The 14,137-nt window shown below is 39.1% G+C and overlaps 2 protein-coding genes across 8 annotated transcripts in view; one reads left to right on the top strand and one right to left on the bottom strand.

Annotated features, from left to right (window-relative positions):
* The window catches only part of L3MBTL3 (L3MBTL histone methyl-lysine binding protein 3), a 121,477-nt gene extending 113,913 nt beyond the window's left edge, over positions 1-7,564 (top strand). For all 4 annotated transcript variants that reach the window (XM_017533280.2, XM_037740230.1, XM_037740229.1 and 1 more), the window contains 2 exons: positions 109-171; positions 5,708-7,564. In XM_017533280.2, the coding sequence (XP_017388769.1) occupies positions 109-171; positions 5,708-5,851 (207 nt within the window). In that variant the 3' untranslated portion in view covers positions 5,852-7,564. The remainder of the gene's footprint in view (positions 1-108; positions 172-5,707) is intronic.
* A 2,762-nt stretch (positions 7,565-10,326) lies between these two features.
* The window catches only part of SAMD3 (sterile alpha motif domain containing 3), an 80,020-nt gene continuing 76,209 nt past the window's right edge, over positions 10,327-14,137 (bottom strand). For 2 of the 4 annotated variants that reach the window (XM_037740228.1, XM_037740227.1), the window contains exons 8-10: positions 12,041-12,212; positions 11,373-11,455; positions 10,327-10,817 (exon numbers count right to left, since the gene is read on the bottom strand). In XM_037740228.1, the coding sequence (XP_037596156.1) occupies positions 10,533-10,817; positions 11,373-11,455; positions 12,041-12,212 (540 nt within the window). In that variant the 3' untranslated portion in view covers positions 10,327-10,532. The remainder of the gene's footprint in view (positions 10,818-11,372; positions 11,456-12,040; positions 12,213-14,137) is intronic. The other 2 variants (XM_017533276.2, XM_017533274.2) reach the window with 1 other exon arrangement.

Genomic DNA, 14,137 nt, shown 5'->3' with positions numbered 1-14,137 from the left:
TATTCTGAGAGAAATAACTAGTACATATAAGTTAAATGTTTTGAACCTGTAGCATTTAGATTCTGACTGTTTTGTTTTTTAACTGGGAATTTTGATGCTACTTTACAGGTGTCAGAATTTATACAGAGCTTACCTGGGTGTGAAGAACATGGAAAGGTATTTAAAGATGAAGTAAGTGTTCTACTAAATTGCAATATGTGACTTAATGGGATCAAAGCACTGAAATGCAGTGGATGGTGAAATGTGTGTAACTGGCAGAATCAGAAAGAGATCGGTTGTGTTGAAATTGACAAATTGATATATACTAACAGGAAGTGTGAATCCGTTGTATAAAAATGTCTTTGTATAAGATGAGATGCAAAAGAATGTTTGTGAGTGCCATTTTATGATGCCTCCCAGCAGTAACACCAGGCTTCTTATAAAAAGAAAACCCATAGAACTTAATAGCATGCACTTACATAGTTTATAGCACAGAAGAAGCCAAAGAAAGAAATAAGCAATATTTTATCTTTTAATAAAGTGAAATTGGTTTCCATTATTTTATTTTCCAACATCATTCTAACAACACTATGGTTGACTCCATTTGAAGCTTATAATAAGTAGTATTAGCATTATATCTAAAAAAATCCCTTAAATCATTCCTGAATAATGTTTTTAATAACATATTAATCACAGTCCACCTTTGGAAGATTATTTTATTAGTTGTTTCAACTACCTCTCCAAAACTCCATATAAGGGGTGATTAAGAATGATCACAGTGAGCACTAGAATTAAAAGGAATCTGGCTTCTGACTTTTAATTCTGTAAATGTACAGCAAGACAGCCTTTTCAGTAGAGACCTTCAAAAATAAGCTGCTTGCCTGTCATCTCCTCCAAGCAAAGCAGTCAATTACCCCTCTCATTTTGGCTGTGGCTACTAGAGGCAGAAAGTAGACTGAGTAATCTCAGAAGGCTTTTCTCCAGCATCCGCTGTCTGCAGTAACACACATACACACCTTGTCTGCCCGTATGTGTAAAGCTCAGCTGTTATCAACAGCACACTTTCAATTTCATTGCAGGAGTGTAGTCACAGCTAACAGTCCAGCCACCAGTTGTCAGTGTCGTTATACTGTAAGGTAAACTTTCTGTGTTAGAGGAAAGCCTGTTAAATTAATGCACAAGGATCTGACTTCTAACATCCTTTTTCTAATTTATGTTCTTATTGTACTAATGTTTTATTTTCTCCGAATTTGATCTTTAACTGGCAATTATTCAGATTTTCTTTCCCTAAGTCCTAAGTGTCTTCACTCTCAATTCATTTTATCTTTATTTTTTTCTTTCCTTTTATTTTCTTTCTTTTGTTGAGAGAGAGTCTTACCCTTTCTCTCCCAGGCTGGAGTGCTCACTGCCACCTCCACCTCCCGGGTTAAAGCAATTCTCCTGCCTCCGCCTCCCAAGTAGCTGGGATCACAGGCGCCCACCACCATGCCTGGCTAATTTCACCATGTTGACGAGGCTGGTCTTGATCTCCTGACCTCAGGTGATCCACCTGCCTTGGCCTCCCAAAGTGCTGAGATTATAGGCGTTAGCCACCGCGCTCAGCCTGAATTCATTTTCTATCCCTGAGTGGACCTAGAGCTACATAAGGAGCTGTTGGTCTGTCTTGGAAAGTATCATGTAGTCATTGCCTTTGAAAATGATAAAGCATTTTTGAAAATAAATTTATAATTTGTTTTTTTTTCTGTCGATGTCTTATAATCCATATAGGTTTGCTCTATTATTCAGTTTAAGTAAGATTCAAGTTTAGATTCAAAATGATATGGTATTTCTTTGAGTAATTTTTTTATGCATGGCAAATTGTCTTTGGAGATGTTCCTCAGTCACCAAATATCCTCAAAGCCAGATCCTTCTTTGGAGAAGCGAGATAGTTAACATTCTCTGTTGATGCGTATTATTCACTTATTCACTCCTTCCTTCATTTATCTCGTGCTTGTTAAATTCCTACAATGTATGTTACTCTGTAATGCTCTTGTGAGAAGGATGATTTGAAAATAATAAAACCCAATCCTTGTTCTCAAGTGTCTCACAAGGTCAGTGGGTTTGGGTTTTGGGTTCTACAAGTAAAATATAGTACAAATTTAACTGAAGTCTTATAAATCATCTCTAAAAGGCAAAGTACAAGTATTCACATAGGCTCTTGTTGGAAAGCATCCTTGACTTCTCTCTTACACATGCCACATCTCATCTGTTGAAAATCCTATTGGGTGTATCTTTGAAACATATAAAGACCCTATCACTCCACTGCCATGGCCACCACCATTCTGGTCTGCTCCACCATTGTCTCCCACCCAGATGAGTGCAGTAACCTCCAGACTCATTTTCCTGCTTCTATTTTTGCTCCTCTACAGTCTGTTCCCAACACAGCCAGGGTGACCCTGCTGACACATAAGTCAAACCATGTCACTCTTTTCTTCAGATCCTTCCAGTAGCTTCGTCTCTCAATCAGAGTAAAAGTAGAACTCCTCACAAGGGCCTGCAGCTGGACACCTCACTACCTTGACTCCTGGCCCTTTGTTTACGCTGCCCCCATAGGTCTACGTGCTGGCCTCCTTGCTGTTCCTCTGATTGTCCAGGCTTGCTCCCACTCTTCCTTCTGCCCAGAACATTCTTCCTCCAGAAGTTCACATGGCTTACTCCTGCTCAGTTGCCAGCTTACCAATGAGTCCTACCCTGACTGTCCTACTTGAAATTGCCTCTTGTTGCTACATATGCATCCCTGCTCCTGCTGCCCATTCATCTTTCTAGTCAGCTCTGTTTAATCATAGTGCAAATCATCTTTTTTTTTTTTTTTTTTTTGTGACAGAGTCTCGTTCTGTCGCCCAAGCTGGCATGCAGTAGCACAATCTCAACTCACTATAACCTCTACCTCCAGGATTCAAGTGATTCTCATGCCTCAGCCTCCCAAGTAGCTGGGACTACAGGTGTGTGCCACCACACCCGGCTAATTTTTGTATTTTTAGTAGAGATGTGGTTTCACCATATTGGCCAGGCTGGCCTCGAACTCCTGACCTCAAGTGATCTGCCAACCTCAGCCTCCCAAGTACTGGAATTATAGGCATCAGCACTGCGCCTGGGCAACATAAGTCACTTTCTAACTTATTAATTAGTTGGCTTATTTAACTATGTTTATTGGCTTATGGTCTGTCTACCACTTCTAGAATGTAAATTCCACAAGAAGTTTTTTGCTTGCTTGTTTTTGTTTTTATTCCCTGCTATATGTCTAGGCCCAAGAAGAGTGCTTGGAATATAGTAGACATTCACTCTGGGAGAGGCTCATTCAGACAGAGCATGTCACTGTGGTTTCAAGTGAAGGCATTGGAAAAGAACAGTGCACAGTCGAAAGGGCAGGGAAATGGAAGGCAAGAGCTGCTGAATTCCAAATCCCTCTCCCTCATTTAGGCCATTAGCAAGACACCTCATCTCTGGAATTATAGCAGTATATATGCATTACAGAAGCAAACAAAAAAAATAAGCCTTGTCATACATTGCAGTGGTCTGTTGTTCTTAAGATGTACTTTCTTGAGGTAAGTTTACTTCCTTCCAATTACGGCTTATTCTTAGGGCCACAGGTCAGAGCAACATGTACGTAATAAAGAGTTTTGAAGTAGCCTCAAGATTTTTTTCTTTCTAGTGTGTGTAACCTTATGACTAACAACCTACCAAAATGTATCCTTCCTGTCCCACTTTTAACTTCAAATCCCAACCACTAAGTTCTCTGGATGCTCCTTTTCATCAGTCCTCTGTTGTGTTACACTGTTACATAGTCTCGGAAGACTTGGTGTCTGCCACAAGCCTTCAGCATGGCCAAGGTTATGATAAACCAATCAGTCTTTGTAGTGGGCTCCTTGGGAATGTCAGTTGACATTTTTGTTAATGACTTAGAAGACTTCTAAAAGGCTGTCCATTGTACTAAGGTGTGCCTTGGTTGAGTGAAGTGTTAATAGATCTGCCTTTCTTCCTGACCTTGCTTTTTATCAGAGGGCTGTCATAGCACAGGCAAATGAGAACAGAGCAAGTGTTTCCAAAAAACAGGAGAACATTCCTCACACCTGTCACTTTGCTGTGCTGCACTTGGAGATTAACACTGGAATGTCTTTCCATCTGGTTTACAACAGCAGGATGTCTTTTTACTGAAATTAGCAAACTTTCTCCACATAATTGTTACTTGAAGAAGTTGTATAAGATGACTCTTGTTCCTCCTGATTAAGCATTTAGGTAGTCAATATTTACAGGTCTTTCATTTTTAGAGGAGAGAGGAAAGTCTTAAAAAGTAGCTATTTATCAGCCTTTGTTTAGAGAACTGTTTGCAGAATTTAGAGTTTTCTAGGACCACCATAACAATGCCAGCCGCACACTGGTGGCTTAAATGGCAGAAGCGCATTGTCTCACAGTTGGAGAAGCTGGGAATCTGAAGAAGGCTGGAAGTCAGGGTCGGCAGTGTCGCTTCCTTCGGAGGGCAGTGAGGAAAGAATCTGTCCTGGCCTCTCTCCTTGACTTGTAGATGGTGGCCTCTCTTTGGGTCTTTACATTGCCTTTCCTTTATGCGTGTCTATTTCTTTATCCAGATCTCTCCTTTTTATGAGGACACCAGTCTTATTGGATTACGCACCCACCCTACTCCAGTATGACCTCGTCTTAACCAGTCACCTCTGTGTTGACCCTATTTCTAAATAAAAGCCACACTCCAGGACATCAACATATGAATTTATGACAGGGACACAGTTCAACCCGTAACAGAGTGCCTTGCTATCAAAGTTTTTGATGTTCTAAGGCAGAGAACAAAAGTGTGTTTTACTTTTTGTACAAGGTGGGAAAACTGAAGGGGAAACTTTTTTTTTTTTAAGGTTACAAAGTTATCTAAGAGCTGAAAGTCATACTGAATGACTGATTCTTTGCTCTGCCCAGTAAGCCAGACATCATCTTCATAGTATTTTATCTTTTAACCTAAAAGATGTGTTGTACCTTTGAACTTCTAGAGAATAGTAGCCTGTTTTTCAGAAGCATAGACTTTTGTCTTAGAAGATACCCAGAGAGAGGAAGGGTCTTTCTCATGATTACCCAAGTATTAGAAGAACCACCTTAAAGTCTGTAACTCTTAACACCAGCCTCACATTCAATTTGATTGCCTTTGCTAGTAAATGCTTTTCTTCTGTGTGTAAAGACTAATTGTGGCCACATTAGAAATAAATGTTATCTTTCTGTTTTTCTTCATGGTGGAAGGCTGATTTTGGGAAAACAAATTGTTGCATGTAGCTGATATGTTTGCCTGAATTATTTTATGTCCATGAACATTCATGTACCTGTTATCTCTTCTAATTTAAAAACCTGCCGTGATACAAACTAGATTTTGGGCACCTTGGATTTTTCCATATTCTTCTTAACTCTACATCTAATTCAGAGTAATCACAGGAAGGTATGGGCACCTTCTGTTTTCCTCCGGGCTGGTTTTTCAGGTGAATTAGTTTACTTTGTTCCAAGTCCACTTTTGGGTGTGTCGTTGTGGATAAGAAAGGTCCATATATCAAGAAATGTCTTTGCACACATGAACCTCTGTGTCTGCTTTTTTAGCATTGCTATGTAGAACAATGCTAATAACTTAATCTTGAATATATTCTACAGCACTGCATCTTATTAATCTATATTCTGTTGGTTTTTCCCCCCATTTTAGCAAATTGATGGAGAAGCATTTCTACTTATGACTCAAACAGACATTGTTAAAATTATGAGCATTAAACTGGGCCCTGCTCTGAAAATTTTCAATTCCATCCTGATGTTCAAAGCTGCAGAGAAGAATTCTCACAATGAACTTTGAAGATGGTGAATTCTGAATACCATCAGCATTCTGCTTTCAAGCTCATGTTTTATTCAAAGCACAAGGACGTTTATAACTCCTAAGTGAGAAGTCTCCAAAACTCAAAAGAGCAACACTATCGGATTATTTATATTCCTCAAGAGACAATATATATGAATTCTTATGAAAGTGCTTGAGCTTTTAACCAGGTACTGTCTAACAACAGTCATCTTTTGGTTCTGTTCACTGAGCTAAATTTATCTTTGTAAATCTTTTTGAGGCTGGGTGGGGGGGTGGGGGAAAAAGGGGACTTCATTAATTATTTATGGTAATGGGGGGGCAGAGTAAGAACTTTTGGCATTTTGTAAACATTGTTGAATTCTCTTTCATGTACACTGTTTCTTTTTCAATACTTTCAGAAACCTTTTTATATAATCAAATTTCAATTTAAACCAAATTAGTCAAAACCTGGCTAAGTTTAGCCAGTAGGGCTGTTATCTGTATCGTTAATTTTGTGCCATATTTTGAATTGCAACATTATGCTAAGTATAACTTTGCAAGTCATGATATTGCCTAACTGCTTGTCATAATTGTCAGGGCTGAATAGTTGTAAGAATGACTTTTCTTTGAATCAGTGTTTTTACTTTTGCACGCATTATGAAATGTTAAACAAATTACTTTTCACCAGCATCTTTACTATAATTACCAAAAACATGTATATAGCATTAAGATTATTTTAGAATTGAAAAATAAAGCATATAAACATAAATAAATTAGGTAGTGTATTTGAGTGGCATCAGTCTCACGAATCTTGGTGCCCCGGAGTTTACAAGAGCCAGATGGTATCAGAGGAGTATGCAGTTGTATGCAGTTATGTTTGGGGGGATGTTTGTGCGGGTCTTGAACTATTTATGAGATGATCTTGAGCTTCTAATTGTCATTGATGAAATTGTGATGCTTTACAGAGACCAAGAGCTCATTCTGTCAACAGAAACACTAATCTGTAAAGAGCGCTGTCTCAGGTCATGCTTTGTCCTCCAAACCCAAAGGTTTTTTTCAGGGTTGGCTGAAGGGCGAGTGTCTCAAGTGTCTCGATTTTACTGAAAAGACAAGATGTGAAGGAGCAACTCCAGTTGACACAAAATTTGAAATGCTTACAGATCAGGGAGGTGATTTCCCAAAGTAATTATCCAAGAACCTCCATTTTGGAAGGATTTCTTTTTCTGTAGAATACTTTGCCTCGATGTATAAGCATACAGATGCACTTTAAATGAAAACCCTTGATTATAAATTGATAGCTGGTAGTGTTTCTTTTGCAAGAATGCATTTCTAAGGCAAAAGGTAAATTATTTTGTCAGTCTTTTGATGTACTTTCTGATTCCAGGAATGGATATTTATTCAAGGACTATTTTAAAAATAGAAAGTAAGTTTGTAGCATGCTATCTGAATTCTGGGGAAAGCACCACCTCTTCTTTAGTTGCTTTCAGTTTTTTCTGATGTAGGACTTCCTTTGATGTTCCTGTTGGAAGTCCATGAGCAGTCCTTCACATTTGTCAATTCAAGGTTAAACAGGGTCAGTGACATCTGCAGTGTCCCAGTCATTTATTTGCATGAATCTGCTTAAATAAAGTTTTTGGTTGTTGTTGTTTTTCCTTTTTTATGTTTTGTTCAGAATTTGTACATTCAAGTTGTACTTGTTATATCTGATATGAATGAAATAAAATCTTAATTGCAGATGCTTTTTACATATGTATGATTTTTGAGAAAGCTGCTCAGATAGGAGAGGCAGAACAAGAACAGGAAGAGCATCAGGTATTTAGACATTACTAGTTGTGTAATGAATCTGTAGGATTCAGAGTTGTCAAACTGTGTCCCAGGATGATGTGATGAGCTACAAAAATACTGAAGATTATATTGTTGGTCAAGTCCAGTTCCTCCCCACTGGGAAGTTTTCTTTTCTAGTGTAAAGCATAGTTTAAATCATGAAATTTTATTTATTTTTTTTTTTGGAGAGAGTCCTGCTCTATTCCCCAGGCTGGAGTGCAGTGGCGTGATCTCAGCTCACTGTAACCTCTGCCTTTTGGGTTCAAGTGATTATTCTGCCTCAGCCTCATGAGTAGCTGGGTTTACAGGCACCTGCCACCCACAGCTGGCTGATTTTTGTATTTTTAGTAGAGACATGGTTTCACCATGTTGGCCAGGGTGGTCTCGAACTCCTGACCTCAGGTCATCTGCCCAACTCCGCCTCCCAGAGTGCTGGGATTATAGGCATAAGCCTCCCCTCCCAACTGATTTTTATGTTAATGCCAAGGCATTAAGCATCCATATGGTGGGGCAGAATTCACTGTACCTCAAAAAGGTGAAAACACTCACCACTCCATCCCTGGGATATAGTCTAAATTTTAACAGAGGAAACAGGGCACCATGATCGTAGGGAGATCTCTGAAATGAGAGATGCAGGCTTGGGGTAAGACAAACACTGGAAGCCGCTCTCAGTGGCTCGAGCCTGTAATCTCAGCTACTCAGGAGGCTGAGGCAGGAGGCTCGCTCAAGCCCAAGGATTTTGAGACCAGCCTGGACAACACAGCAAAACCCCATCTCAAAAANAAAAAAAAAAAAAAAGACAAAAGGGAGGAATGGAAAATACAGACCTTGATAGGACCTTCCCATCTAAAGGCATTCTTTAAAAAACTATTGAAAACACCGCAAGACGAAAAAAAACCTTTCTACAGGCTGATATTTATTCTCAGGCTGCCATTCTGCAACATCTAGATTCAGTAGACTCCACCGCCAAATAAAATAGGGTGTGTTGGTCAAGCAATGTTGAATTTATCAGGTGTCAAGACCATGCTGGGCACTGGGGATAGATATACCATTGAGAAAGACAATAAAATGAGCTTGAATCCGCCTTCAAGGTCAGCCCATGTCTGTGTCATGCTTGGAGCCAAGCAGTTTCTTTGTAGCTACATCTTGTCATCTTGTCCTGGCCTGAGAGAGGCTGTCATTCAACTTCAGCCATAGGGGTGTGAACTTGGGAAATTTACTTTGGGAAAAAAAGTACTACTAAAAGGCAAAATGAGTAATTTGGGGAAATAAAGGAAAAAAGTCTGTAAGGAAACAAAGGTACATTCTGGTGAAAGGGAAGAAATGAGAACAGGAAGATAGGAACTAGATTAGGCAAAATACTTGTGCCAAATTGTTACTTACTCTGCCTGTGTGTTCTGATGTAAATAATAGCCATTGTAGAAAGGGGAAACTGTTCTTTGACTTTTATCTCACTGGCTTCAGCATTTTAATGAACAGTCCTCATAAAGAGAAAGGTATCTAGCAGGCTGTTGTCATTTCAGTGATAGAATAAATACTGTGCAGTATTTCCAGAGATAGGTAGTGTAAAACTGTTTCTTCAATAGTTCACATGAACCTTTGTTTTGTTTTTGTTTCATTTTTTTGAGACACAGTCTCACTCTTGCCCAGACTGGAGTGTAATTGCACGATCTTGGCTCACTGTAACCTCGACCTCCCAGATTCAAGCAGTTCTCCTTCCTCAGACCCCCAAGTAGCTGGGACTACAGGCATGTACCACCAAACCCAGCTAATTTTTTTTATTATTAATAGAGATGGGTTTTTACTGTTGGCCAGGCTGGTCTCGAACTCCTGACCTCAGGTGATCCACTGGTCTTGGCCTCCCAAAGTGCCGGAGTTACAGGCATGAACCACTGCGCCTGGCCCACATGAACCTTTCTTAAACTTAAAAAAAATTAACCTGATGTTGTAGTCCAGGAAACGCTCATCCCATTATGATGTGTAGGTATTTTAATACACTTAAATCTCTTTTCTGTCCCCAAAAGGACCTGGTCTATCTTTCAAAGCTAATAAATAATGCTGATATTTTGATAACATCAAAGGGCACCTTAAACTATAGTTTTTAACCTTGTGAAATAATTGGAAAGAGTGAGAGTGCACTGAGTCTTGTTAGACCCAAAAGGTACTTATGCAGCCATTGTTAAGAGCAGAACAGATAGAACTGGACTCTGGGCAGTAGCCGGTTGGGCATGCAGGAAGAGTCACTGTGTCTCCAAGGCGAGAAGCAGTAGCAGATGAACACAGGTCACAGACATCAGGACCTGTCCCAGCAAGATCAGCCAGCAGTGAAGAGACTTCAGAATTACCACAGCCCTTATTCTCAACAAGTGATTGAAGACGACCAGATCTCCTAGGGCAAGGCAAATCACCTGAGGGAGAAAAGAGTATGTGTCCCTTCTTGAAACATACAAGTTCAAAATGTTCCCAAGTGATGTTCAGACCAAAGAGACAGAGCACACAGGCCACAGATGTGCAGCTCCTGGGCATTACGTGGACACACTGAGTTCAATCGAGGCCATACTCTAACCTGAAAGATTTGTGTAAATCCGAAGTACGGTGTATTTCAAAAGAACTGAGGCATCTCTGAAAATATAACTTCAACCATGAAATTTCTAAGAACTCAAATCAACAGCTCTTCAATTAAATAGAATTTTATTACAGAATTTCACAAAGAACTTAATATCTAAGTGTAAAGATAGAAAGCATTGAAATTCATTGGCGTCTATGATACAAGGTGATTTTCTTACACCTACCTCTACCACAACCCTAAATCAAAACAATTTTTTATAAAGCTTCAGCTTTCCTGGAAGGAAATTCCGATACAATATGTGGCGTACTATTAGGTGACTGGGTGTTGAAATCCTACCTCCTTTTCCTTTTCTTTCAAAGAAGGAAAATAGGGACTGTGCATATCAAAAATCAGTGTTTCTAAGAAGTTGAATGTTTGGGACAGTCTTCTTGGATACTCAATCCCAAATACATGAAAGGCAGCTACTAGTGCAGCCAAGGCTGTAACACAGTTATCCACCTTCGTGAGCCTCTCCCTTTCTAAATATAAAGAAAATTCGCAGACCTCCATGTTGAAAGGGTTTTTAACTTCTAACACAGGTGTGGACACTTGCACCTGAAAAAAAGAATGGAGTCACTACCATGATATGTAAAATAGCTAAATAATGAAACAGACCTGAACTTCATCATGATGTTACAATAAATGGGCTTGTTGCAATGTAGCATATTTGTAAATAGGACAAACATACTTCAAAACACACCACTAAATTTGCTTTTAAATAAATGATCACGGCCGAGCTCAGTGGCTTCATGCCTGCAATCCCAGCGCTTTGGGAAGCCAAAGCAGATGGATCACCTGAGGTCAGGAGTTTGAGACCAGCCTGGCCAATACCATGAAACCCCATCTCTACCGAAAATACAAAAAATAGCTGGGCATGGTGATGCATGCCTGTAACCCCAGCTACTCAGGAGGCTGAGATAGGAGAATCACTTGTACCCGGGAGGCGGAGGCTGCAATGAGTCAAGATCATGCCATTGCACTCCAACCTGGGCAACAGAGTGAGACTCCATCTCAAATAAATAAATAAATAAATAAGATAAATAAATAAATAACAAATTACTGCATGAAGATGTAAAATGTCAAACCAGTGGCCATTCACATACTACACACCTGTTCATTCATGATGACAAAAAGGCTGGGATCATCCCCAAAAACATCTGGGAGGAGTAAACATGTGGCTGTCATCTTCATGTCTGTCAAAGCAAGTATGTTAACATTTGAAGCAAAAATAAGCTTTTAGCAATTGTAAGCTAGGCCACTATTGAAACATCTGGATTTTCTTGTTACCTTGGACAGAGAACAAACTAGCCTTCTTAGATCAATGTTTCACACCTTTTTAAACCACACCCTCTTCCAATAAAACATTCAAAGTCTCATGTCTGCCCTCCAGAGCGCTGCCAGGAAAAGACAAGGGTTCTGTACTGTCTGTCCATCAGCCAAGAAGATTTTATCATGCTGCCCTTTGTGATTTGTATTATAACATTAACAGGTTACTAGTTCCGTAAATATAATTTTACAATATACAGTATACTTTTAAAATCTATACCTCTCCTCCTCCCCTTATTTGAAAAATTATTATTTCCCACCAGCTGTTTCACTTATTAAATACTGAAAATTATTAAATATATTTTAATCATGTCAATTTTTAATAATTTTTAAATATATTTTTAAGCTCAATAAATGTAAATTACTGAATTTTACTGATGAGCAAAGCACTCTTTTCTAGGTATCCTGACAGATAACAGACCAAATCACACCACTCCACAAGGCTTACTAACGTTTCAATATGTCTTCATCCGTGTACTGTTTCATTTTCTCTTGCAACGCAATATTGATTTGATTGTCCACCACTGAGAAAGAAGTCAGTATATTTTCTGAATAGGATTCCAAAATGTGCCTTGTTTTCTTACAAATATCGGTTCTTGTAAGAAGTTGGAACTCTCTGAACATCTGACAAAAGAAGAAAGCAGTGGATACATCAGATCACAAAAAAAGCTAATATATAGAATTACAGACATAAAACCTTTAGAATTAAGCTGTGAATACTGGTTAAACTAAGTACTAGATATTTTAGAAGCTTTAGGATGAGAGAGGAGAAAATGAAAGCCTAAAGTGATTGTGAAAAGATAAGTAATGGATATGGCAGATTTCTAAACCCACAGAATTAAAACTTTGGATCCAAACTCAACTAAATGAGGATTCAAAGGATAAATGCGTATGTAGGCTATTTGGGTTACCCAGCTAAGATTCTAGGAACTTACATTTGTTTAGGTAAACTACATTGTTATTCTTGTTCAACGAGCAGCAAAGAACAAAACTGTCAGATTTTAGGAAGCAGCCCCTGAAAAATACGTAACCATAGTATCCTAAGTTTAGGGAAAGGAGAGTGCTTTAGAAACACTGTAAGGGTAGACAGAGGTAAACAGTGCAAAACAATGTATGGCCGGGCATGGTGGCTTATGCTTTTAATCCCAGTGCTTTGGGAGGCCAAGGCAGAAGGATCACTTGAGCCCAGGAGTTTGAGACCAGCCTGGGCAACAGAGCAAAACCCCACCTCTACAAAGAATACCAAGATTAGCTAGGCATGATGATATACACATATAGTCCCAGCTACTCAGGAGACTGAGGTGGGAAGATTGTCTGAGTCCGGGGAGATCAAGGCTGCAGTGAACTAGACTATGCCACTGCACTCCAGCCTGGGCAACATAGTGAGACCCTGTCTCAAAAGAAAAGAAAGAGAAACAATGTATTTGACTACAAGGTCAAAGCAAACCAATTTACTTTATGGAAGTCCCTTTCCTCACATTACCCCTTCGTACCACTGCCTGAATTCTTCCCCCTCAGAGGATTCTACCACCACTCCCCAGTTGTTTTTGAAAGAGTGGTATTATCAGATTATTAGCCACCCACACTTGCATGAATGAATTTAGTCATTGCTTTTCCTAAAACTATTAAGAACAATCACATACTACCCGCTGGGCTTCACTGTTTCTTGAATGTTTTGGTAGATCATAAATTGCCCAGAGATTAGGTCTGAAAGTTAAGTTGTCAGAAAGCTGGAATGCTTATTCTCGTAAAGGCATAGTGGCTTTGTTACTAGGCAACCCACAGTGGACCACTAACCCAGATTAATACCCTTAGAAAACAGTTTTCTCAGCAGGAAGATGTGAAGCAAAGGATGAAGAAGGTGAATATTCCACTGTTCTAGGCTCATAGCCTAAGAATTTCTTTTCTGACTTTTTATTTTGAAACAATTTCAAGCTTACATTAAAGTTGCAGAAATGGTAAGAACTCACAAGTACCCTCTGCAACTTCCCCCAATTTCTGATCCATTTGAAAATGAGCTGTAGACATAATGCCCCACCATTCCTTAACACCTTATTGTGTATTTCCTAAGTACAAGGACACTCAAAGTCAGGAAAATCTACTCTACATTCCATTTAAATTTTCTGGTTGTTCCAGTCATGTCCTTAACAGGTCCAGGATCTAATGCAGGATCACAGGAGATTTAGATACCACGTCTCTCTAGTGTCCAGTCTGAAACAACTTGTTCATTTCCTTGACCGTTTCTGAAAAGTGGAAGCCAGTTACTTTGTAGAACATTTCTCCTTGGAGGTTTTATGATGTTTCCTCAGGATTTATGCATTTCTGGCAAGAATGTTAGCATTTCTCACTGCATCCAAAGCACAAAATGGTAACTGGTCCCGTATTGGAGATAATAAATTTTATTACTTGATTAAAAAATGAAATTCGCCAAGTTTTTCCACTGTAAAGTTAATATATGTTGTGTTTTATGAGGAGATATCTTGAATTTATGTAAATATCTTATTCCTTGTATAACTGATCCATCAGATTCAACATCCATTGATGATTCT

This window comes from Cebus imitator, unplaced genomic scaffold (assembly GCF_001604975.1).
Source record: "Cebus imitator isolate Cc_AM_T3 unplaced genomic scaffold, Cebus_imitator-1.0 Scaffold81, whole genome shotgun sequence".
NCBI classification, from domain to species: Eukaryota; Metazoa; Chordata; class Mammalia; order Primates; family Cebidae; genus Cebus; species Cebus imitator.
Note: the sequence above shows the minus strand (reverse complement) of the source record. Positions and strands in the feature narration are given on the sequence as shown.